This window comes from Fusarium venenatum (assembly GCF_020744135.1).
Source record: "Fusarium venenatum strain MPI-CAGE-CH-0201 chromosome Unknown EDB82scaffold_1, whole genome shotgun sequence".
In the NCBI taxonomy this organism is placed as follows: domain Eukaryota; kingdom Fungi; phylum Ascomycota; class Sordariomycetes; order Hypocreales; family Nectriaceae; genus Fusarium; species Fusarium venenatum.
The window spans coordinates 2,530,567-2,555,667 of record NW_027072129.1 but is presented as its reverse complement, the minus strand read 5'-3'; the positions used below and the strand labels follow the sequence as shown (position 1 = coordinate 2,555,667).

At 47.6% G+C, this 25,101-nt stretch overlaps 6 protein-coding genes across 6 annotated transcripts; 4 read left to right on the top strand and 2 right to left on the bottom strand.

Moving 5' to 3' along the window:
• Positions 1 to 40: 40 nt before the first annotated feature.
• Positions 41 to 2,580, top strand: EDB82DRAFT_550009 (uncharacterized protein; the record flags this gene model as incomplete). Its single annotated transcript, XM_025731590.2, has 4 exons — positions 41 to 56; positions 267 to 322; positions 360 to 387; positions 817 to 2,580. The coding sequence occupies 4 exons, from the start codon at positions 41 to 43 to the stop codon at positions 2,280 to 2,282; spliced, it is 1,566 nt and encodes a 521-aa protein (XP_025590600.2). The 3' UTR covers positions 2,283 to 2,580.
• Positions 2,581 to 7,218: 4,638 nt separating this feature from the next.
• Positions 7,219 to 8,759, top strand: EDB82DRAFT_23119 (guanine nucleotide binding protein, alpha subunit). Its single transcript, XM_025731591.2, has 5 exons — positions 7,219 to 7,430; positions 7,494 to 7,678; positions 7,786 to 7,943; positions 8,008 to 8,266; positions 8,321 to 8,759. Exons 1-5 carry the CDS (start codon positions 7,313 to 7,315, stop codon positions 8,663 to 8,665), a joined length of 1,065 nt encoding a protein of 354 aa, XP_025590601.1. The 5' UTR covers positions 7,219 to 7,312; the 3' UTR covers positions 8,666 to 8,759.
• Positions 8,760 to 10,579: 1,820 nt separating this feature from the next.
• On the top strand, positions 10,580 to 12,256 carry EDB82DRAFT_484246 (metal-dependent protein hydrolase). Its single transcript, XM_025731592.2, has one exon. It carries the CDS (start codon positions 10,707 to 10,709, stop codon positions 11,778 to 11,780), a length of 1,074 nt encoding a protein of 357 aa, XP_025590602.2. The 5' UTR covers positions 10,580 to 10,706; the 3' UTR covers positions 11,781 to 12,256.
• A 10-nt stretch (positions 12,257 to 12,266) lies between these two features.
• Positions 12,267 to 12,911, bottom strand: EDB82DRAFT_519620 (camp-regulated phosphoprotein/endosulfine conserved region-domain-containing protein; the record flags this gene model as incomplete). Its single annotated transcript, XM_025731593.1, has 2 exons — positions 12,267 to 12,689; positions 12,876 to 12,911. The coding sequence occupies 2 exons, from the start codon at positions 12,909 to 12,911 to the stop codon at positions 12,267 to 12,269; spliced, it is 459 nt and encodes a 152-aa protein (XP_025590603.1).
• Positions 12,912 to 14,893: 1,982 nt separating this feature from the next.
• Positions 14,894 to 15,532, bottom strand: EDB82DRAFT_23087 (uncharacterized protein). The gene is made up of 3 exons (XM_065607262.1): positions 15,501 to 15,532; positions 15,041 to 15,449; positions 14,894 to 14,987 (listed from the first exon to the last, which is right to left on the bottom strand). The coding sequence occupies exons 2-3, from the start codon at positions 15,279 to 15,281 to the stop codon at positions 14,953 to 14,955; spliced, it is 276 nt and encodes a 91-aa protein (XP_065465401.1). The 5' UTR covers positions 15,282 to 15,449; positions 15,501 to 15,532; the 3' UTR covers positions 14,894 to 14,952.
• Positions 15,533 to 17,202: 1,670 nt separating this feature from the next.
• EDB82DRAFT_22983 (glutamate-cysteine ligase-domain-containing protein) lies at positions 17,203 to 20,162 on the top strand. Its single transcript, XM_025731594.2, has 6 exons — positions 17,203 to 17,449; positions 17,521 to 17,593; positions 17,701 to 17,766; positions 17,819 to 17,979; positions 18,036 to 18,744; positions 18,800 to 20,162. The coding sequence occupies exons 1-6, from the start codon at positions 17,439 to 17,441 to the stop codon at positions 19,931 to 19,933; spliced, it is 2,154 nt and encodes a 717-aa protein (XP_025590604.1). The 5' UTR covers positions 17,203 to 17,438; the 3' UTR covers positions 19,934 to 20,162.
• The last annotated feature ends 4,939 nt before the right edge of the window (positions 20,163 to 25,101 follow it).

Here is a 25,101-nt window from a genome sequence, read left to right as displayed (position 1 = left end):
TACCTGTCCATGTAACGCTGCTTCTAAAACTTGGCAAATAATGTCTGAATCCGGAAGTGAGTTTGACCTGTGGCTTGCTATTGTTTGGATGTTTGAGTATACCAAACTTTGAGGAGAACCCCATCAAGTATGGATGTTTGAGGAAGTCATTCATCGGCACTTGGGGGAGCAAGGAACCTCCACATGGAACGTCCATGGATGTCATTACCCCAGATTCAATGGGCATATTTTCTACGTATTCGTACTCGACACCTGTAAAGACTTAGTCTTGGTATCTGGTGATTGGCGTCTTATGGGCAACAAAGAAACAAGAAACAGTCCTGTCAGGTACACACCCAAGACCTGTTCTGGGCTGTAAGTTTGCAGTTTCATTGCCAAAAAGGTCAGGTATCTGCATTACTCCTCTCCCTCCACTCACTGCACTTCATGGGTCACCGCCGACTCCGCCAATCTATCCATACCCTTGTCGATCAACGGCCATGACTATTGCGCACGCTTCTTTTCTTCCATCGACTTAGTCAAAGGCTTTTTCTTCTTTCTTTCATTCCTTTATTTCTCCATAACATTCAACGACATGCCGACAGTGGTACCGACTCTCTTCGCTCCCCTTCATTCGTGATGCCTGTATAGCCGGCCTATCCTGACTTAGACCCTTCTTCCTGACTGTGTGATCGATACTCCGACCGCTTCCGCCCTGTCGCTATCGCTATCGAAAACTCGATACTCTATCTTGCTCAATTCCTACAAATCCCACATCATATGAGTTTGTCGTCGCAATAACCATGATTTGGTTACGCCGCTTCTCCATATTGCTAGCTTTTGTGCTGCTTGTCTCGTTTGGCGCATGGCTGCTCCCTCGAGTACTAGACCCAACGGATAAAGGCCCAGAGAGACGAGAAAGAGACCGACGCTGGGTTAATAGCAGCCCATACTTTCTGGATCGTCAAGCCTGTCGCTGGATGAGCTTGTGCGGACTGCACCACTTGCGCAGTGACCCTGCTACTCGTGGGAGCAATGGCGACGAGGAGCCCGAATGGGGGGATTTGAAGCGCCGTTCTCTAGCTTGGGAGCCAGAGGAACTTCCACGTCAAGATCATAAGCGCAACACAAATCAGCGTCGCCGGATTCTTCGCGACATCCCCGATTATGTTACCAAGCATGCGCCTTTGGTCCATCTGTATTCTGGAGAGGAGTTTTGGCCTTCAGATATCCGTCAGCATGTCGAACACATGACCGCATATGCTGGCGATGAGCTTATCAACTCTACTGAGAAATGGACCCTTCACAATTTGCACCAACTAAACAAATACTCCGGCAACATTACTCTCCGAAGCGACAATGATGTTGAGTCTAGACCCGATTGGCTACACAGTCATTACAACATTCCCAAACCGTTCCCGGATGATCACGACGGAGAGCAGGACACCAAAATACCGATAGGAAATCCTCAAGGGCAACCGGAGTCTCGAGAACCCAGCACTTGGTATGATGTCGGCAATGACCGTCCTGTACACAAGATTTCGGATCCCAGACATCGCAAATTCCAAAATGGTCGTCGCTCAGAATCTTATGGCCACAAGCCAGACGAAAATGGCTATTCGGCCGCTCCAGCCGTACTGGTAGTTGTTGATAAAGGATCCGGTATTGTGGACGCTTTCTGGTTCTTTTTCTATTCGTACAATCTTGGCCAAACCGTCTTGGGGATTCGTTTTGGCAACCATGTGGGTGACTGGGAGCATTGCATGGTGCGCTTCGAGCACGGCATTCCCCGAGGTGTGTTCTTTTCAGAACATGAGGGTGGGCAAGCATACGCCTTTGAGGCTGTTGAGAAGCGCGGAGAACGACCCGTCATTTATTCCGCCGTTGGATCGCACGCGATGTACGCTCTACCAGGCAAGCATCCTTACATTCTTCCCTTCAAACTCCTCAAGGATGTTACAGATAAGGGGCCATTGTGGGATCCGTCTCTTCACAACTACGCATATCATTACGATTACATAAAGGAAGGCGGCCACGAACCGGACGATACGGAGGAACCTCTGAGTCTCGTTCCCGCAGCCTCAAATCCCCATGCACCGACCTCCTGGTTCCATTACCGCGGACATTGGGGTGACGAAGTATATTCCCTCGCTGACCCTCGTCAATGGCGCTTCTTTGGACAGTATCACTACGTCACTGGCCCTGACGGACCCGTGTTCAAGACGCTTGATCGTGGGAAGATGTGCCAAAAGCAGAGTTGCAAAATTCTCTACAACCTTGACCCCAAAAACACTTGGTATTAGACAAGATACTGCCAGCTCGGTTTTATGTTGCTTCATTAGCGTTGACACAAGGCTTCAGTAGAAACCTTGATGATATCATTGATTTAGACGAATGCATCGAGATAGCGGATCCAGCCATGGATCCCAAGATGCCCTCCAGAGCGGGAATTACTTTTGGGATAGAACGGCATGACTGCGGCGTTGAACTTTTGGGAATTCCATTTTTAGATAGAGTTCTGATTTGGCTTGCTTGATGCAAAGACTCAAGCCAAGGAGGTGGGTTGGTTCCTTTGATGATGGGTATTTGATACCTGGATACTACTTGATCATGCTTCAACCTTAGACACGTTGTGATTCTTACTTATGATTGCCCAGTATATAAATAAAAGAGTCACTGAATTTATGTCTGCGGCATTGAATGCTTCCAACACCGTAGACAGAATGCGCTACAGCTGTCAAACCTGTACTAGTATACAAGATTCTCATCGCTTAACCCAACGGTTGTAAGATGGACCAGCGAATTCAAGCTTTAATGCACATGCCGCAATATACGCGAAGTCACCATGGCCTGATATCAATGCATGACACCGGGTCGGATGATGCGGCTGATGATCAGGTCCCTGTCATTAGCCATAAGGCTAACAATACAATGCTTGTTTCAACCTGTTTTATGGATAGTGTCGGGCGGTCATAACGTGTACACATCATTGTCTGCAAAGAAGCTTCCTTTCGGATACGGAGCTTTTTCATGCAGTGACCCCAATCGAGGCAGTCCATGGTTTGATGAAGCGCCTCTGCATTTAACCAAGTCTGGAATTCCAATCATGTGCTAACTTATTAGCCGCTTTTGAAAAGAGACGGTGATAGTTTCAGAATTTAACTAAGTGGCACCAAACCTCTCTAAGTTTTGTACTATCCAAACGTCAAGTTTAGTGCGTTAGGAGCATTGCATACGTTCCCTGATTGTTCTAGAACAGTGGGTTAGAAGTATGATCGATCTAAGGGATATGTGCAGCAAGTATGCGGAAACCCACGTGTGACCAATACTTGAACTCTGATATACCTACATAATAGCTTTGCTGGTATGCCCATGGGTTATTCTAATTGGGCATATCCTTCGTACTCCATCCCACTCGACAAACCTCTTTGTTCAGACTGGTATGTGATGACAAGAATCGTGTTTCATCATGATCCAACAGCCAATCAGTAGTAGCTGTTATACGACGAACCCAACAGCATGCAGCAACTTGTATAGGTGTTTGCTCCCCTTACGATTTTCCAACCGTTGGTTACTTGAACTCTATCTGTACAAGAACTCGTGTGAGTTGGATACTACCAAGCCAGGAATAGTATTAGACTGTGAGAGCTGAGCTTTTGGATGCTCAATTAGCGTAGATGCATTCACTATTGACGTCTAATGGTCAGTATTGATAACCCTAGTCTAGTCAATCAGCCACCGGGAGCGGGAGATCTGTCCTTGCTATTGATAACATCGTCGAATTATGTAGATCGAGGGCGGACGCTAGAGGCAACCCTTTCTATATCCGTCCATACGTTATATCTATACTACCATAGTTCAGCTGAAGCAGAAATTCACTATGCAGGAGGTTCCAACAGTTGATTCATAAAGTATGCTTTTCGGGATGTCTTGGATCCGAGAGCAATCCTTGCTCGCGACTCCTTCCCCTATCAGAGATTAAACGACAAGTCAAATATTTACAGGGCACAAAGTGCGTGCCCCTATTTTTCTGTCGTCCACCCATATTCATCGATCAATAGAAACGTTGCTGATCTTTGTTGCGGCTAAGAACTTGTATGTAACATGGTCAGAGCTTTGGAGAAGACGGGAGCTTTTTCCCCTTCCCGCTCGACTCGTCTGCGCCAAGAGCCGGTGTTTTACGACCGATTTAAATGTCTGTTTTCCTCTTCATCACCTGAGAAAATATCCGTGCTAACAGCCAAGCTGTTCTCAGGTGTAGTGGACTCGGAAATATGCTATTCCCTCTTCGAACATTGTTTCCGAACTTCCATGTTTTAGCGCGATCAATTCATCACCTATGGGTTTGGGCACGCTAATGCAGTTTTTTGGTACTGTCGGTGGTGGTTGAGATGATGTATCGTAGGTAGTGGGTGGTTTGGGCATAATGTTGAGGACACTCTTGGAATATCTTGACAAGTCACAAGCTAAACGCCCAGTTATTGCTTATTCTATGTGCCTAGCCTAGCTGGAGGTGGTGGTTTCGCTAGTAAAGTTTGAGGTTATGAAAACAATACTCCAGGATGAACGTCGGATATGTGAATTGTTACAGAACTAGTTCCCCTATCATCGTGTGGTGTGTGGTATGATGTGATATGATGTTGAGTGGTCCCTCAGTCCCTGCAACCGTCAACGGAAATGAGTGGGTTAACCAGGGTGGAAGAGAAGAACTCCTGGAGGCTAAGCAAGGGTCATTGTCCAGGTTTCCACGTTCTGAGAAGTGGAAGCCAATGAGAAGAATAACGCTGTGAGATGAGCACGAGCAGGCTCTGCTAGGGAATGGGGATAGTTCTTTGGTGTTTTTGTTTGAGACTCAGGTGCAATGGACAAATACTGATGGTCCCGGTAATGCAATAGCGTCTCTAGGACTCACGTACCGAGTTGAGAAATAGTCAGGTTTTCCAACGTCCAATGGACAAGACGACAGACGCAGGTTAGGTGATCGAAGAACTTTATCAATGGTCTTTGTTCATTGAATAAGACCCACCGTTTGCCACAATTACCAGACACCTAATGGAGCCAAGATGTTCTGTAGTCTGTGGATGTTTCACTATAATTTTTCTTCGGGAATTTCGGAAGTAGTTTGTTGCCTTGCTTCAGGTTCTGCTTCTTGATCTTCTTTAACATCACGAGCCCGTGCGTTGTGTTGTTTGGACGAGTAAGAAATTAGGGGTCGCCAAAATGAGCACTGAGTTGAAGTTGTAAGCAAATGAGCAATGAGTTGAAGTTGTAAGCACGGCCTTGTACAGTAAGAACTGACACATGTCGATCACTGATTCTACGAGGTTTAGCCAGCTCGATTCGAGTCAGTGGACGAGCGCCGTGTAGCCAATTTCAGCCCAGCCAGGCAAGCTGCGTACATACCATCAATGTCTGAGCCTGACATCCAGTGTTCAGAGCAGCCCGACCTTAAACCACCACATGGCGATCGGAGCACGGACTGTTAGTATGGAAGTCTATTTACAATCAAAGAGATGGAAGGCAATTCACCGGCTTTGGGTGGTGACTACCACTTAGTTTATACAAACACGGTTGGAGTCATCAAGAGAGTTGTGTCGTACTACTTGTAGAGTATACTATACATCAGTTGGTTGTGAGTTGTAACTGCTGATGACAAGCCTCATCTCATGCACGGCACTTACTGTACCGCTCTTCAGGTTCACTACTACGCTACAATTACCAGCATCGGTATCCGCAGCTAGCATCCACCCACACCTCGTGGTATTAAATGGGGCCTTGTTGGCTACTGACTGTAATCGTTAGCAATGTTTCTTCCGCAATATGTAGCTGAGTGGAGATCGTTTAAGCGCGGATGACCTTCCAGAGTCGCATTGCATCGAAGGATGGAGTCGAAAAAAGAAAAATAAGAAGAAAAATAAGAAAGTAAACAGAACCCTTGTGTAAGTGCTGAGCCACTGATTGACATAATTGACCCATTGACGGTTCCGAATAGCGAGTACATTGCCTACCCGCCGTCGGCCCCCTCGAGGGTTCGTGTTTCAAGGGGCTTTTAGGTAACTTAGTCCGATGATGGAGACGGGGATGAACCTTGGAAGAAAATGCTTGAACGGCATGAAGGACGAACTATGATGGTGCATTGAATGTGAAGGTATTCAGTATATCTCCTGACACGATTTGATTCTCTTACCTTAGTAGTAGGAGGTAAGTATCTATAGTTCATTACCTCGGCGCTTACCGAGGCAGGTGCGATGGGGACGGACCCAAGATGGAAGTTTTTCTTTTTAACATCCATAGTATCGCCGGGAACGGACGTGGTTTAGGTAGGAACGCCACGGCACGCGGTACTTCAATTGGTGCAGTAGCTTCCTTCCGCCTGTCAAAAGATCCACTCTCACCTTAATGAGTTCAGTAGACATACCTAGACAGGTACGCTCTAAGGGGCGACTCCACTGCTATAAACCTTAGCTTGCAGGGCCCTGTGCAGGCCCAAGGGAAAAGAAAGAAAGCGAGGATACCTAGAGGCAAGTATACGAAGAACAAAAGGTTAGCATCGCGAGTGGCCCTGCAGTGCATCTAATCTGATACTGTGAGAGAAGAAAAAGCTGCCAGCTACGTATATCTGTTGCACTGTGCCGTTACCATGCTTGCCGTCCCTGTCTTAGACCTGATTTATGACGGGATGATGTGGAAAGTGAGGTAACTTCTCTATTCTTGCCTAGGCGGGCTAGTTTAGGATGTGATCCATGGATGCTAGATGAATGTCAATACACAATTAATAAACGACCCGTCTCTAGTTCCCTGTCTCAAACCCGCTTGTGCTCGCTTTTATCCTATCCCATCCCAACACATCCCGTCCAGTGCCGTTCTTGTCTGCCATCGTTTCTTTTGCCCCCACACCCTCTTTATATTTACTTTACTTGAACCAACACGCCTGGCAAGAGCAAGCTCCTCTTCTCCTTCTGTTCTTGTTTGCTATTCAACGGGAATAGGCCTTATCTTGCGTCACCCAACTAGCCTTGCTGGTTTTGCCGATCCGTCAAGACATTGTCTCAAACGCCATCTTAATCGAACCCTCGATCGAATACGTGACTCGACCGGGTATCCCGCTGTTTTCGCGACCTCGTCTTGCAACTCCGTCCCCTAATCGTTCGATACACAGCTTGAGGCATTGGCTTTGATCAGTCTTGATCCTCGCATCGCAGCTTCAACTCTACTACCATATATACATAACATTACGCGCTTGCGACCACGATTTGCGTTCCCGTTCAGCCGACACCATCTTTTCTGCTGTCTCGCATTCGCTGCAGCCAAACCAGTCGCTTAACAACACACAATGTGCTTCGGAAACCGAGACAAAGGCGATCGCGGTCTTGCAAGATCCCGCGAGATCGAGAAGCAACTCCGTCAGGATGAAAAGAGACTATCAAAGGAGGTCAAGCTTCTCCTACTAGGTAGGAACTATCACATCGCGCTCTGAGATGAACCGAGACTGACACGCTGCGTGCGCTTAACAGGTGCTGGAGAATCTGGAAAGTCTACTGTCCTCAAGCAGATGAAGCTCATCTACTCCCAAGGCTTCACCAAAAACGAGAAGCTGGAATGGAAGCCCGTAATTTTCAACAACATTGTTCAATCTTTCAAGGTTATTGCCGAGGCAATGGGCGAACATGACCTTCATTTCGATAGTCCCGACAATGAGGTAAGCCGATTCTGCTTGGTTTTGGTTGTGATCGCTAGAACACCACCACTTCTGCTGGCGACCAAACCGCTCCATTTGACATCTACAGCGACTGACAATTGCTACAGAAATACATGGCTCATATCCTTGTCGACCACGAGATTAGCCCACACGATCCAATGCCCGCTGATTATCTTGCGCCCGTTAAGGCGTTATGGGTCGATAGCGGTGTCCGAGCGGCCATTGGAATGGGAAATGAATATGCGCTACACGACAACCTCACCTAGTACGTATTACACCACCACAGCTGAACTTAAACTTGTGTAACAATGCGCTGACATGCTCGAAAGCTTTATTGAGGATATTGACAGACTCTGGGGAGAAGACTATGTCCCAGATGATCAAGATCTTCTCCGATCTCGATTACGTACAACTGGTATCACAGAGACCATTTTCGACCTCGGCCAGTTGACCTACCGTATGTTCGACGTTGGTGGTCAGCGATCAGAGCGAAAGAAGTGGATTCACTGTTTCGAGAACGTTAACTGCCTGCTGTTCTTGGTCGCAATTAGTGGTTACGACCAGTGCTTGGTTGAGGACAAGGATGGGGTCAGTACTTCACAAACTTGGGATATCACGGATCACATGTTAACAGCGATGCAGAACCAAATGAACGAGGCGCTCATGCTCTGGGAATCGATTGCCAATTCCCATTGGTTTGCCCGATCCGCACTTATCCTGTTTCTCAACAAGATGGACCTCTTCAAGGAAAAGCTTCCCAAGAGCCCAATCTCAAATCACGGTTTCACCGATTACCATGGCCCCAAGGACGATTACAAGGCAGCCAGCAAATACTTCCTCGACAAGTTCAAAGCCCTAAACCGAAACACCGAAAAGGAAATCTACGGCCATTTCACCAACGCTACCGATACTAATCTGCTCAAGATCACTATGGCCTCTGTCCAGGACATGATTATTCAGCGTAATCTCAAGCAACTCATCTTATAATGAATTCTGGTCTTTGAATTGCAAGTTTATATGCACAAGCATTCGACATTTCTCAAAATATATACGGATATATGGCGTTAGGATATTCCCGGGGGCGATGTCAGGTCACTTATACTTCCACAGGATAACAGCAGCACTCTGGCAAAGGTGGACCAGCATGATCGGCGCAGGCCTGTTCCACCATTATCTATTCTGGATCACATTTCAGCTCCCTCTTGAGCCCGGGCGCTCCTGCAGTTGACACGTTTGCGCATACTGCGTTTGCCCTTTCACAGCCCACTTGCGTATCTGTCCAAGTCGCTTGAACCCCTACTCGGTTGCTGCAAGACTGGAAAGTCGCCTGCAGGCGGGGCTGAAAACCTGTCGGGAAAGCTCCGCGGCCACCAGTGCACAAAAAGTAATCGTGACGAGTCATGTTCTCAAGTCACAAGGCGCATTGGAGCAGAAGTGGAACAAGATAGGACCGAGCGGCAGACTGATTTTTTTTTTTTAATGCATTGCATTGCATGATACCTAAGGCGTACCAGTGTGTTGTTTTAGTTTCTTTTTAGCTGCTTGCTAAAAAGAAGGGAAAAGAGGGAACGGCGGCTGGCCTTTCGGTTTTCTTTTCTTTTCTTTTTAGTGCTCACAATGAGACACGATGTAAAACAACGAGGGACTGGTTATGTAAATATATAGAGTAAGATACATAATATGACACTCGGGATTGAACCGTCCATGTATGCCATCATTGTATACGTAATGGTTGTTACGCATTATCAGCCAGCGGCCAAAGTGGAATAATTAGGCCCATGCTTCGGTTCGGTTCGCCTCTCTTCGCTCGCTTCCGTTGTAGAGACAGAGCTTTGACAATGAATGCAGCCCAGTGGCCACATGGCTGCTTGGGCCATGTGTTGTATGAGGACGGGATGGTAGGCATCGGGTTCGCTCGCTTGCAAGCTTAGTAGAAGTCTTGTACTCACCAGGTTAATGCATCATGAACATACAACGAAACTGCAAAAGCGTACATAGTATAAAAGAGAACGGACTATTATCTGCTATGAAGCTTTGATCTACAGAGCTTAGTTATCGGTCATCTCGGCAGTTGAACCTGTTTCAAATATAGTGTCCGTAATCCCTTCGTTCATCATAGTGGAAGATTCACATGTGCTCATGTTGAATTCCTGTTAGTTTAGCAAGACCGTGTTAATCAATGGGTACCTAATAATAGTAACGGTTAGTAAATAATAGAACAGTCGGTAACAGTTTAATCTCCTAGCTCCTGAGGAAAAGCCAAGCTTTGCTAATAGACGTACTTTCTTGGAACTTACAGGACTAGGGATTCGGTGGCTACCTCGCACTATAGGTACTACCTATATGATCATCAATAAGTAGTCATCATAAACTATACCGATAGATCAAGTATAGTTTTTGAGATCGAGCAACCAGGAATAATAGAACGTTACTAATGGCGTAAATTATATCTGTATCAGATCGGATAATATTTATACCAAATTTCTGAAGCGGGTCTGGACTGTGTAATTCATTCACAATGATTGGCTCACCTTAGATCCAGTATATCAGGGTCCTACAGTTTAATATAATACTCTTATTAGACTGCTAATACTCTGCCCAAGCAGAAATATAGGACGAGATATATCTTAAAGGCAGTATACCAAGGAATTCTTCGTAGCTTGAAAGGTGCACATCTTCTATACCAATTATCTGCATATTTACTCCCACCTATATTGAGTGTATGCGGCACAGATAAAGCTACAGCAAGAGAAGTAGGGAATCCGGGTCTTGAACAGCAATTATTTTCATTACAGATCAATCGAAAAGTGTAAAGAAAGGAATGAAATACACAAAAAAAACTCAATCGATGCCATCTGTTCTGCACATTATTCGTATTGGCTACAGGCAGTTTCGATACAGTGCCATTATGTACCGTTTATTTTGTCCCCCCGCGTTTTTACGACTTCATTAGCAACGACTTTTTTATCTGCCCCCACCTTAACTCTTACTCCCTCTCTCCCCCATACAACCACAAGACGCAGAGTACATGTACCGTCGTCTCTTTGTTACAATGGCCGAATCAGCAGCTAAGCGCGTCAAGACCTCGGGCAACGGCCCCCTCATCGGCACTCACAGCGGCCACTTCCACGCTGATGAGGCCCTCGCCGTCCACATGCTCCGTCGGCTTCCTGCCTACCGCGACGCCGACCTCGTCCGTACCCGCGACCCTGCTGTCCTAGCTACCTGTCACACCGTTGTCGACGTTGGTGGAGAGTACGATGCTGAGAAGCGCCGCTTCGATCACCACCAGCGAGGCTTTGCCACCACCTTCCCTGGCCGCCCAACAAAGCTTTCCAGTGCTGGTCTGGTCTTCCTGCACTTTGGCCGTGCCATCGTTGCTGAACGCCTTGGGCTGCCTGAGGATTCTCCCGATGTCGAGTTGATCTACAAGAAGTTGTACGAGAACTTCGTTGAGGCCCTCGATGCCCACGACAATGGTATCTCTGTCTTCGACCCCGCTGGCATTGCCGCTGCCGGCCTTGAGAAGCGTTTCAGTGAGGGCGCCTTCGGTCTCGGTGCCATGGTCGGACGTCTGAACCCCAAGTGGAACGACCCTGCCCCCTCCGACCCTGCTGAGGCTCAGGCCGCTGAAGATGCCAAGTTCAACGAGGCCAGCAACCGCATTGGTCAGGAGTTCGACCGCGATCTCGACGGCTACGCTGCTTCGTGGCTACCTGCCCGCACCATTGTCCAGGAGGCATTCAACAAGCGCACACAATACGATGAGCAAGGCCGCATTCTCGTCCTCGAAGGCCAGTCTGTCCCCTGGAAGGACCACCTGTACACTCTTGAGGATGGCACCCCCTCTGTTCTCTACGTTCTATACGCCGAGAAGCCTGAGCCTGGTGCCAAGTGGCGCATCCAGTGCGTGCCCGAGAGCAAGGACTCCTTTGTGAGCCGAAAGCCACTCCCTGAGGCTTGGAGAGGTTTCCGGGATGCTGAGCTTGATGGAATCAGTGGTGTTCCTGGCTGCGTGTTTGTCCACGCAGCTGGTTTCATTGGCGGAAACAAGACCTTTGAGGGTGCCAAGGAGATGGCAATCAAGGCCCTTGAGGGTTAAATTACGAGCTACGCAGTCGAGATAGCATTTGTGTATTTGATCACCCCCACAAAGCCATAAACGGATGACGAAGTCTGGGGATTACTGCATGTGAACATGAAGAAGAAAAGAAATAGAAAGGCTGCTTCGGAAAACGAAGCAGGTAGCTAAAATACCAAATGAACATGGTGACTCTGCGCGGGGAAGGTGATGTTTCTCTCGTCTCCCGCTATCAAACAACCTAGCCTATCTGATGGTTTCAGACTGAGATATGTCCCCTTTCTGCGTGCAAACCAGATTGTCTGCCCATTCCCAAACGCCAACTGTGCGATCCTCGTAAGTCGTCAAAACTAATATCGCAGTCCACTGTAAGCCCACGCACGAGACTTCGTACAAACCACCATTTCGTGTTGTGCATGATAAAAAAAAACAATGATAAAAAAAGATCATGTGGTTGTTCCTATTGCAGCCGCTTGTGTTTTTCCCGCATGTTATTACGACTGTTCTCTATCTTCGGATGGGGATGCCCTCGCCGCCGGCGGCAACGGGCTCAGGTGCAGCAGCAGTGTCTGTACCCTGGGGTTTGTCGACGTCGTCTCCCTGAGACTCATCGACGCTGGTCTCACTCTTGAGGAAGCTGCTCTCTTTGATAGGGCTGCCTGCCTGAATGCCGGGGACGGAGCCGTGGTGCTTGGGGGCGTTGGTTCCGGAGCCGTTCACTGGGGAGGAGAGGTGGGGAATGTTCTCCGGGACGGGGTGCTGAGAGCCGACGGCACCAGCATCAACGCCGTCGCCCTTGCCAGCCTTGGACATGGCATAGTCACCCGAGTCGAAATACTTGCGGTCCTTGAGATGCTTGGCGAAGTGGTCGGATCGGGAGGGCAGCTTGCCGTAGAGACGGAAGAGACGCTGTTCCTCGGGAGTGAGTGACTGTAACGCAAGGGAGCATGTCGTTAGCAAAAGAGTCGAAGAATGCTTATAAGTGATATCGGTGTAGAAGTTGTAGTGAGCGAGCGGCATTGACGGACGGGTCTTTGGTGTATGCTATCGCGGGCCTCGAGTCATGAATAGAGGGGAGCTTGAGTCTTCTGAGGTTGCTTTCTGGGGGCAGCTTACCTTGACGTCGACCTTGTTCTTCTGGTGAGGGTTCATGGCGAAGGTGATTTTATACTGGAACGCTGACGTTGTAGTTGAAGGACAAGGAAATGCCGTGCTTCTCTCTTTTGTCGATATGGTGCAGTGCTGTGCAAAGCGGTACGGGTACAGTCAAGCGTCGTTTTGAAGGAATCAAGTCTGAGACTGGCGGGGGGGATTTGTTGGAGGAGCCACAGGATCGCAGGCCGTGGTAGGGGATCGTGCCTGATTGGGGGGCTGAAGAGCAGTTGGGTATGATGTAGCTGAGAGCCTGAGAGGTCTATCTTGTAGTGGGGGTTACATGGATATACCTTAGCAGCTAAGGTGGTTGGCTGGCTGGCTGCTGGTCGCTGGTCGCTGGCAGATCCAGGGTTGGCGCTGGTCACTGTATGAGGATAGCGGGGTTAGGCTTAGGTGAATAACACGTCATAAGTACATTGGCTGAAACTCAGGGATGGCGTGGTATCTTCTATCTCTCTCCGTATATCGTTCTATATCCACTGAATGACAGCGAATTCTATCTGAGCAACAGTATGCTATGCAGAGCTTCGTATCCAATTGTTACTAACTGACTAATTCATCTTGCCGTTTTCACGTGTGCATTGAATATTGTGAGCTGGTCTTACTGGACCTTAACGTCACTTATTGCAACGCCCAGTATCAGCGTCTGATATGCTGCCACGGTGCATCGTACATGAACTGTATGAATGACAACAACGCTGAATCATCGGCTTTAACTATACTGTGCCAAGCATCACGCACCAGGGGAGAGCAATAGAAATGTAGACACAGTCGTTGCATAGATTATTTCTGTTACCCGAGACTTGTGCTGATCTGTGCTGTATTTTTTTTTTTGTCAAAGCACCACAGAGGCACCGAATCAACAAAAAAAATGGAAGCCGAGAAGAGTCTGACCACAAGACCCTGTATCTACTTTACTAAGATATTATCCATACAGTGTTCAACAAGATCGTCAGGGACTGGCTTTGTCCCCTGATGGGATGCATTGAAGTCAACATCCATTGCTACCCAGCGCATTGTCGTCAAGTACCAGGGTCCCTCGAGAGAGCCACAATTGGGCATCCGGACCCGACATAGCGGGACTAACAGGCCTGCCGTCCGTACACATGAAGCTATCTCTCATCCATGGATAGAGCTGATAATGCTGAGCAAGCTCGGATGACATTAAGGGCATCAGTGGAGTTTGCCGATGCTCTGGGTAAGAGGGTGTCTTGACTGTGAGCTTGATGGGATTCTGACGTTTGTCAGAGTGTAATAGCTTTACACACCTCTCTTCTCATTGCTTATCTCTTTTCTCTTCCTTGGCACTGGAGCGGCAACCAGGAGATTGTTGTAAGGGAGTGTGTGGTTGACTGGCTGGCTTGGTTCACCTCGATAAGCACATGAAATGCGGCTTGGGCTAGGGGTACATCGCTCACATGGCATCCTAGTGTCATGGACGATCCCATCAAGCTAGGAACGGAAGCCAACACACTGCAATACCACAAACATCATCGCCGGCATTCTGTCTCCGGTCATACAACACAATGTTACGCTGTGTCTCCGTGTTCTCTTTGGGGTCTATTTTCTATATCGCCCATCCATACCGTCATGCTGTATTCAATATCGTCAACTACACCTTTTCCCTGAGATACGTACCGAGATATCGTGTCATGGCGGCCAGTACCACAACGTCGATCCCTCGATCTAAGGGGGAATCAATGAGGCACGCGGCACGCCTCTTGAATCCTGAGCTCTGAAATCCGCACGGATGCCAGCTAATAATGGCCTTCTATGCAATAGAGTTCGGCTTGCTGGCTCGGCCGGAAGCTTGATGGCCCCCGCAGCCGAAGCGGCTGCTAATGCAGAGATGCGGTACAGTCCTGTAAGAGCACAGCAAGCTCGCGGTGGCTTGTGGCAGACTGTCCTAACTACGACTTGAAAGTTTGGAGGGGCAGCAATGTCAGTGCCAGTGTACTATTTCATCGGCAGTTGATAAGAGTGACCTTAGAGGACCACATACCCGCCGAACTTGAGGAGAAACCAGGCCGTCTCTGGTTCACCCTGAACACCGATAGCAGAGTATTGCGCCGACTGAGAGTGGTGTTTTGCAACACTAAACATTTAGCATGGGGGCTAACTTTTACCAGCTATGCTAGAGACAGCGCTCCATTCCTTGATGTTGGTGCAGTAAGTCTGGAAGATGAGAATTCGCATAGTTGTCAAATATGCAGAATCAGGAGACCGATGGTTTGGTAAGTCAGCCACCTCGTGGTGAGATATGAGATAAATCGATGGTGTTGGGTGATATAACACATTTGTTGCATGATGCAGAATCGTACTGTCGAGTACCATACCAATCAAACACATTACCCACGCTTTCCGCATACCAGTTACACCTTGTTGGCTACATACAGCTAGGTAGTGCCGCGTGACTCGTAAAATAGCTCTAGCTGGTTGGCTCTCTGGTAGTACCACATCTCAAAGAGGAGAGATCCAGACCTCAGTTGGAAGAAACGATCACCAATGAAATATCTTGGACTTGCATGATCCGGGGTAAAGTATTTCCCAATACCAGACCTGGTGACCCAGCTGACTTTGCATAATTAACGTTGATCTTGTGCGAGTTGAAACAAGCTCACATTGGATTTGAGTAAGGAATCGGCCAAGTGTAATGGAGTATTTCAACACAACGGACATAACTCGGATATGTTTATTCTGGAATGAATCAATGGATGGATGACGGCATGAAATTGGAGTTTGGCAAAATCCAATCAGCTACTATAAGTGGGATGTGGCGGCGGTAAGATAAGAATTCTGGGGAAACGAGATGTATGTTTCATATGATTCTTCTTCTGTTCTGGAATATACGATGGAACAACAACGGGGTTAATCCGTGCATGCATAGTGTCGGCGGCACATTGAAGCTTCCTTTGGGCTCTGTATCAGTGTCTTTGCCGTTTCTATAACCGGTTCCTTGGAGTTCCTGGATCTTTTGCTGTATGTACAACTGTCTTGGCTGTTTACAACTGCAGAATTGCCGACAGTCTAACGTCATGGCTTGTGGGTTTACGTACGATCGTCTACATGCAGGAATCGGGTGCTTAGCAATTCGGAGACGCTATTGTAAGCATAACGGCCTTCGGTTACACTGAGTTGTTTTGGTGTCGAACTAGAACGAGTGACAGGGCTGACTTGTGTCCAATACCGATATGAGACTTACAACTTGATGCTGTATAGCCAGACTACGCCTCAGCAGTGAATTAGTTTAGTTGATTGTTATAACATAATGGTGATATATTGAAAAGGTGGACAAATCCCATTACATGTCCGATGGACATTCGCCTACCCTGGACCTTTAAACCGCTCAAAATTGCCGGCTTTGGTCCGGTCCCTTGCCCCCATTGCAGGTTAGCGTGCGATGGCATCATCTAGCCCTTGTCCGATTTGATATTTTTCAGTCGATTTCTAAGCAGAAAATGCTCTCCGCTTGCGATGCGATGCGATGCAACAGCCATAACAAGTCAAGAGGAAAGAGAGGGTTTGACAATGTAGAAAGTGAAATCAGTTGATAAGAACATAAACTAAAACTAAAACTACTTGTCTAATTGTTTCCACATGAAGATCCACCATCGAGTCCAAAGATAGGACTGGAACTGTTCTTCTTCGGCGCTTTTCTTTACTTTGACAACGGACAACCCCGCGGAATTGGACTTGATCTCGACTCTGGCAAACATAAAAGAAGAAATAGTACGATAAAGTACAATACGGGGACATTATTAAGCCTTTCCTTCCTAAAGTAAGTACTAAGGTACTCTTCTTTTTTATTTTATTTTGCGGAGGCAGTCACTCTTCCATTATCTCCTTCCCTACTGATCGACACGGACCGTTACTCCTTTGCGTCTGACGTTCGACGTTCAAGGCTTTCTTTTCTTTCTTTTTTTTGTCAACACCTTCGGGTCGTCGCTCGACTTTATTACTATTGTCGACGATTGATCAACCCGCTTTTGGTCTTTGGTCTTTGGTCTTTGCCTTTTTTCTTCTTCTTCTTGTCCTGCGAGAAGAAAAACCTCAGAATACTACTAACTGATAAGAATACTCCTCTCTGGTTATCTTAAAGTTCCCAATCAAAACAAAGCAAAAAAAGTTATTGTTCTTTACAACAAACCCCGAGACTCCGACATCCATCGTGGGGAAGCATATCTCTGGTCAAGGGGAAAAAAAAAGACGACTTTTATTTATTACGCCTATTTAGCGCCCACCTCCCGATTTCGCTTTAACTAAAAGATTTGTTATATGCCTCGGAACCGAATTGTCATACATTATAATTCGTCGAGGCACCGTCTTTGACCCAGGCCAAAGACTCTCATCGCTTTACCCGAATCTCATCTCGTCTCATTAACCGGATTTCGTCATTTTGAGCAAATCTTTCCAACTACTTACCTGCCGATTAAACCAAGGTCGCCGCGTTTAAGCGACTCTCTAGGCCCTGAGCCCGAAAATTCCATCTTCATCCTCCTCGCAAACCTCACTCTTTCTCTCACTATGGGTCTCTTGTAAGTCATGATCACATGCACAGTTGCAGTGCTCATAAGAGAACATATACACTGACATGACCTGTCCTCAGAGCTTTGGGAACGGCCCTCGACTGGCCCGACGCCAAAAAGCGTGCCCCTCAAGTTAGGGAATGGGGTATCAAGGTAAGTCACTCGCTCACTCTCTTGAACTCTTATGCACTATGCGCGAATAGTTGTATGGGCAGTAATGAATCATGTCACAGATTGCTGACTTTCCCTTGTACGTTTAGCAACTGTTGGAGATATGGAACAAAGCCAAGGGTAAAGAGCGCGATGCTCTTCTCTGGGGTGATGAGGTTGGTCATGAACGTAAAGATTTTGAGCCCGCTTGACTAACAACTTCGACAGGTCGAATATCTTGTTGTGGTTTACTCCGAAGACAACAAGCGAGTGCTACTGTCCCTCCGCCAAGCACAGATTCTTGAAGCATTAGCCGCCGATAAAGATCTCAAGAAGCAAGGTGGTTGTGTCCCGGAACTTCAAGAGCCGAGCACATCTGAAAAGAAGACGTAGGTCGAGGTCCCTTTCATCCCTAGGATATTCGCGCTGAACATCTGTTATTCAGGGAAAGAACCATTCCTGTTTTCCATCCCGAATTTGGTCGCTTCATGTTGGAAGCCACTCCCGGCAAGCCCTGGGGTATCGGCTTCAAGGAACTTCTTGATGTGGAACCTGACATGAAGCTGCGGAGGAAGATTGCCAAGGAGCACATGCTCTCCACAGAATATCCCATTACACTGACTACTTACCCTCAAATCGGCGTTCCTGGACAGTTCACCGACCCCTACTTTCCACCTTCAGGATCCCGTCTCCGTTCTCAGTTTGTCCCGGATGAGATCGCCAACCCACATATCAGATTTCCAACTCTAGCAGCCAACATTCGCTCTCGGCGAGGCCGAAAGGTCCAGGTAAATGTTCCCATTTTTCACGACAAGAACACACCGAAACCCTGGAAAGATCCCACTGTCAACTTTGACAAGCATGACTGGCCCGAAGACGACGATGTGCGGAATGGAGCCGCCCCTGACGACTTCATCCATATGGACGCCATGGCTTTTGGAATGGGCAGCTGTTGTCTCCAGATCACCTTCCAGGCTAAGAACATCACCGAAGGACGAATGCTCTACGACCAACTGAGCCCTCTTGGTCCCATTATGCTGGCCTTGACTGCTGCGACACCCGTGTACAAAGGCTTTCTTGCCAACACAGATGTACGATGGAACCAGATTAGCCGCGCTGTTGATTGTAGAACACCAGAAGAGTTGGGAGAAAAGGTATGTGTTTATCCTGCACTTGCGAATTCGGGGAATGTTGCTCACACTGAAATAGCCTCTCACGGAAGGCGTTAGAAGGATACCAAAGTCGCGGTATGCATCCAATTCGACATACATCGCTATAGATCCACGATTGAGAAACGAGTACCTCGATCCTGATCTTGTATATGACTCAGATATCAAACGTCAACTCCTTGAGGGTGGCATGGACGACCGCTTGGCCACCCATTTCGCTCATCTCTTTATCCGTGACCCTATTGTCGTCTTTGAAGAGGATCTCCAAGAATTAGATCTCAACAAGACGGACCATTTCGAAAACATCCAGTCAACTAACTGGCAGCATATGCGTTTTAAGCCGCCACCCGCTGACAACAGCATCGGCTGGCGAGTCGAGTTCCGCTCTATGGAGATCCAAATTACAGACTTTGAGAATGCCGCCTTTTCGGTGTTTATGGTCCTAGTCACGCGTGCCATTCTGTCATTTGACCTGAACTTTTACATCCCCATTAAGAAGGTTGACGAGAACATGGAGCGCGCACACGAGGTGGATGCCGTCTTGAAGGAGAAGTTTTACTTCCGACGCAACCCTTTCCCTAGCCGCCCGTCTAGGGCAAACACTACGTTCGGCGACGACAGCCGACCCGGATCAGCTCATCCTAGCCGACCTCCAACCCCCGGTGGTCCTGTGGAGCACGAGTTTGAGGAGATGACCGTCAACGATATCATCAACGGCTCAGAGTCGGGCGAGTTTCCTGGCCTGATCCCCATCGTCGAGAGCTACCTCGACAGCGTGAATGTCGATGTTTCAACCAGATGCCACCTGTCCACATACCTCGACCTGATCTCCAAGCGAGCAAGCGGAGAGCTTGATACCACAGCCCGATGGATCCGCAACTTTATTGATGTACATCCCAAATACAACCATGACAGTGTCGTCAATGACGAAATCAACCACGACCTTATCGGCGCTGTAATTGCCATCGGTGAGCGAGAGACGGCCGGTCGCAACTTTGCGGGGCTCGGAATTCACGGCCTCGAACGGTTGCTCAACGGTTTCCGAGGAGGTTGCGGCGGCGGATCAAGTAACGGCTCAAACGGGAACTCACACGCGGCAGAGACAGAGGCTATCAACGGCTCCCTCAAGCGGAAGAGCGAGTGGATTGATGGCCAGGAAATGGTGGCATCATGAAACAATACAAAGCAAAACTGCACTTGGTCGGAGTTTTCGGTCCTACTTTTTGTTATATGTTTTCTCTCCTTGATCGTAATGAATGTACTTAGACAGATATGGCGAGAAGCTCGACGATAGGTCTCAGGATATGCCAATGCTGTAGTATCTTGGCCTTTTGGCGGGCTCGGTTGAGACACGGCACAGGTGTTGCTGCTCAAGGCTATCTGATAACTGGTCGAGCCTATCACTGCCCCAAAAAGAATATATTTACTTGGATCTGATTTACCGTTGTCAGTGTTGTGTCTCAATCTCAATAGCATGACTCGTATGGTTTGTTTGAGCGTAGAATCAAGTTCACTCATAGTTGAAACCCCTATTAGGCCCTGAACAGTCAACGGGCATCTCGCAGATGGAACCTCATAGTGGGTTTGGATAATCATTCTCGGATCCTGGTCTGTCAGGACTTCAACCAAATCATGCTGCACAAAACATCGAGCGTGACCTGTCAGGGGTCTCAAGGGTTAGGACTTATCTCGATAAGTGTCAGTCAACATCTGTGCGCTCGGAGCTTTTCCCAACTTCCTAGCGAGGTATTGCTACGTAAGGACCTGCGAATTCCATGCAGGAGTAAAAAGTCAAGATCAAACAAAGCCCGAGCGTTGGGGGTCTAGTAAAGTGCTCTGGTATTGAGTAGGTATGAAAGGGGAACTCAACCCAAACTCTTAGGAACTCTCAGCCGTGTTGATCGTGCCGTGCCGTAGACTAAAAATGCATCCCACGGCCCCTTCTAGAAACAAATGACATGGTTCTAGGTTTATTAGATACTCGTTTCTCTGTTTGATAGAGACAATTTTTCTTGAGTTGTGGCTTTTCCGTTTTACTTTTTTTAGGCCCCCCGCTCTTGCCCCTCGCTTTGCCTTGCTTGGCTACCCCCTTTTCAGCTGGAATTCTGGTAAAGACTAAATAAACGGACTTGGAAACCAAAATCAGGTCATGGATATTTGACATGTCCCATGAGAGTACAACAGTTGTGACGAAACAAGAGAAGGGTCCTCTGACCGGTCATGACGAAAGGGCCTAGCGTGGACCGGTGAGATTAAATGTGTTCGCCCTACATCTTGACATGATACTCGATAATGAGACTTGTCATTATCGACAGAGGCTTAGTCTCAGTTTTTGAGGCTGTTATTGTCTTTGCTTTTCCCGCTTAACGAGGCTGGGGGTGTTGATGATCTGTAACATGGTACGCACGGATAATATTAGAATTTCTTTTCCTTCTTTTCAGGTATGTAAGAATGTGTCATGCTGGGGGGGGGGGGGGAGTTCAACAACAAGGGGTTGGTCTAGGCGGCCGCAGTAGTTGAATATCTTCAGAAGCAGGGAAAACAAGATTAGCCTGTCAAAACGGCGACGTGATCATGTGAGTGGAAGCGCTAAAGCATAAGTAAGACATTGTGCTAGAGACAGACATTGGAAGAAGGACCGAGACATGGCATGATGCAGCTTAACAACGTTCGGTGGCCATCCGATGCCGATGCCGATCTGGGGCTAATCTCGGGGCCGACACGGCTTGGACATGTCAAGACTTAAGCGCCGGGTCCGGAAGTCCGGAAGCCGGAGGACTTGCTGATATTGCTATGGATATAGGCCAGGGTATTTCATTGTCACTACTGATGTTGCTGTGGTGCTCATCTCAACTGAGCTCCAGCAGTGATCAGTACTTCAAGATACATAGGGGGTAATGTGTGATTGATTAGAAGTGCTGTGCTGTGCTGATCTTGACTCAATATCCTTGGACCCTGTCTCGAAACTAACGGATGTAATCAACAACAGATGCTGACCGGAATGATATTGGTTCTTACAACATAGAAAGGATGTCTGTTTGCTTACTGCGCTTAGGCACTTTACCCTACCGCTATGGGGCGACATTCTAGACCCAAGGATGGCTAAACTAGACTTCAGGAATCGGCGATATACCCGCATATCTTGACAGATCATGTAGATACAGCCGAGGTAACATCGCTTCTTCTCTTTATCCGTAGTAAAGTGACATATATTCTGCACAAATTCACTTGGTTCCCGGGCACAAATGAAAGGGAACTCCAGGAGATATACTGCCCAATCATAGAGGCGGCTTCTGTCTCACAACTAGGACATAGTAAGCCCAGCCCAGGTTTTATAGACCAACATCTCACTTCTCTTGTTTCTCATCGCACGCCCTTGGGTCTGACTGCTGTGCAATTGCCGAGGCGAGGCACACGCCGCCATTCCAAAGTGGGCATCAAGTCTCAGACATGGCGGTTCGATCTTCAAACAGATCTTGTGGTGGCCTGATCGAAGAAACTGGGCGTCCAAACTAAAGCTGAACTAACTCAAGCCAGATTCACACAAGAAAAATAAGAAACGGCCCCGGCCCAATGCAGCAAGGCCTCTTTTTCTCCCGCTACCCGCTATCACAATGTTCATCCTTTCGGTGTTGTGGATCGTATCAGTTAGTTAGCTTGTCTTTGACTAGCAGCGCAACATATCCGTTGTTATTCTATGTCGCCAACTACTATTAGTTAGATCCTACATCAATCTCGATCAGGAACATGTTATTCCAAGTAATGAATGACATGAGAGAGTCATGTCGACATGTGCCAGTAGTCAACACGGCACATATAGTATGCTCTGCACGGCTTCAGTCTAGCTTTTTAGCTATCTTGTCTAAAATTGGCAGCTGTGTTTTGAATTTTAACAAAACGGGTTTCCGGAAAGGAAGAAGAACTCGGTATGACGTCGCAGGTGGAAAGAAGCAGCTCGGCAGTTTTGTTTATACTTGGTATCCTCGTTGACTGACATTCCACGCACTATCAAGGATTCAACAACTAATGCCGCAGTCTAAGAATGCACGTCAGACAAATCCCAATACTTGAAACAAATAAAAGAAGAAAGAAAAAAACAAAACAAATAAAACCACATGCCCTAATTTCTTCTTCCGACTATAAGACCTTGGGCTGAGTCAAACCCGCTGCCATGCAACGTCAAAATGCAGGAGGATAGTACGATTCAACCCAACCGAGTGACTTTAAACTAGACCATGAACTTCTGTAACCGAGAAACTCCAGTACGTAGCCACCACCTGAAGGGATCTCCTGTCAAGAGACCACGAAGGGAATAAATGTAGTTTGTGATAACCATGTCAACCAGTCACATTCCTCAAGTAATCTATCCCTGTCTCGAACTACCCTTAGACTTTTGGTCTCACCAAACTCTTGCCTAGTAAATCTCTCCTCAGCGGGCGTCTAATTTGTCTGCCCTTGCATTCATCTACTACCCTCTTTCTCCATGGTTCAGCACCTCGTGCTGCATACGCCTAGTGACAACCTCTGAGCCAAATATACACACACTCTCTTTCGTTGGCCAGAGTGAAGAAGGGAGGATGGCTGAGGCAAAGACAGTCTAAAAAAAAACAAGTTAGACCAAAAGACCCTTGCTCCTCGGGTGTAGAATACCACGTGGCTGTGAAGGGCCCGATCCCCTTGGCTTTTGGCTGGAATGACGACTGTTGAAGGGTCCATAGAATGAAACAAGGGTGACTGACGACGGCTGGGAAATAAACGGTTGAATTCCATACTGAGCCTGTCAAAAAATGATCCTGGTTGCAGTGCAGTAAGTCAATGAGTGAGTGGGCGAGTGCCCTGGTTGTTGTTGATTTGTAGTTGTACAATTACGACACCTCTCAAAGGCGACGATCCCCAATCCAAGCCTGAATCCTGAGAATCTAGACCTTATAGCCATTCGTTCACCTGCCATGTTTCAGTCAAAAGCAGACCTTGAACACTTTGTGGAGGGGGTTGCTTAGTTGAGGCCATCCATATACCCAACCGAATATCCAGTTATCAGAATCAAACCAGTCGATACATCACATTACAAGAAAGCCAAACGTTTTATGAGTCTCACGGTAATGCACAATACACATGGTTCGAATGCCGCCTGCCAGAGCCTCATAAAATCAAAACACACGCACACACAAAAACAGCGAGCTGTTCTGGTTCTACCAGCCTGACTCTCAAACTAGCTTAGATCCCTTATACAGACGGACCAAGCCACATGGATGGATACTTACATATAGACTCCGTACATGTAATGCCATGTAACGCAACCGAGGAGAAACCAGCCAAGCACTTGCAGACACGCGGCACAGGAGCAACTTTATCTTGTTCTTGTTCTCGCTGACCTTGCTCTGTGCTACCATTGCACAGAGTAATGGGGTGGTGTTGGGGGGTTCGTGCCATGAGGTGAGATGAAATAATATGATCTGATAGTTTATATACTCATTTTTCTGTGCTACTGTGCTACAGGAAAGAACCTCATCCATCACATCACATCACATAACATAACATAAGAGGAGGAGGACCAGGGAAGATCTTGGAAAGACGTGCAGATCGCGTGCTTGCAGCCATGTCTCTGATCAAGTGGTACAAGAAACAGCGCATACGAGCTCTCGTGCTGCTTCCCCATTGTTGATGGTGCGGGTTGGCTTTCTTTTGGGGTAGTTCAGGCATCAAGACATGTCTGTTCAGGTCTGGCGATGGCTTCACATTCACAATCGCTCGTTGATCATTTCTGCCGTGTCTCTTTTATGCATACATGCATCGCAGCTCACTCACTCACTCACTCGCTCGCTTATATAGCTGAACACATGAGTTGACAGAATACTCACATATATATCTGATGTATGTAGTGCATGATATTGGCAGTAGCAATGCTCTCAAATAGGAATGTGAAAAGCATATCCGACTAACAACAATCTATGTACACCTCTTACAGCTTAGACCTTGTACTACAGTAGTCTATCCAGAACAACTCCAACACCACAACTCAGCAATGCCTTCTGTACACATGCACATGCACGCACGTTCCCGTGTTCGATGAGCTCAAGCAGGCTACCCGTCGTTAGATCTCCCGCTCGTGCCTTGATTAGCCTCCTTTCCCGTCCTTGTCTCCCATGTGCGACCCCATTGCTTCTGTCCAACTGTCACTGTCGAACCATTGTATTCGACCTGTTCATCCTGGATTGTTTTATAGGTTGTCTCCCGTAGTCATGAGTTGGCACTCGCTACCTATTTCCGTCGTCACCTTGTTATCTGAGGAACTATTCCATGCCTCTTGCTCAGTACATATTCTACTTCAGTTTCTTCTAT

What these genes read in the sequence shown, in the direction of transcription:
- EDB82DRAFT_23119 (XM_025731591.2), top strand. Translation starts at nt 7,313, where the DNA reads ATGTGCTTCGGAAACCGAGACAAAGGCGATCGCGGTCTTGCAAGATCC. An exon ending in CTACACGACAACCTCACCTA is followed by an intron (nt 7,944 to 8,007) that starts GTACGTATTACA and finishes CATGCTCGAAAG; the next exon opens with CTTTATTGAGGATATTGACA. An exon ending in TGGTTGAGGACAAGGATGGG is followed by an intron (nt 8,267 to 8,320) that starts GTCAGTACTTCA and finishes ACAGCGATGCAG; the next exon opens with AACCAAATGAACGAGGCGCT.
- EDB82DRAFT_484246 (XM_025731592.2), top strand. Translation starts at nt 10,707, where the DNA reads ATGTACCGTCGTCTCTTTGTTACAATGGCCGAATCAGCAGCTAAGCGC.
- EDB82DRAFT_23087 (XM_065607262.1), bottom strand. Translation starts at nt 15,281, where the DNA reads ATGCGGAAAGCGTGGGTAATGTGTTTGATTGGTATGGTACTCGACAGT. An exon ending in CGCTGTCTCTAGCATAGCTG is followed by an intron (nt 14,988 to 15,040) that starts GTAAAAGTTAGC and finishes CACCACTCTCAG; the next exon opens with TCGGCGCAATACTCTGCTAT.
- EDB82DRAFT_22983 (XM_025731594.2), top strand. An exon ending in CTCTTCTCTGGGGTGATGAG is followed by an intron (nt 17,767 to 17,818) that starts GTTGGTCATGAA and finishes CAACTTCGACAG; the next exon opens with GTCGAATATCTTGTTGTGGT. An exon ending in AGCACATCTGAAAAGAAGAC is followed by an intron (nt 17,980 to 18,035) that starts GTAGGTCGAGGT and finishes TCTGTTATTCAG; the next exon opens with GGAAAGAACCATTCCTGTTT.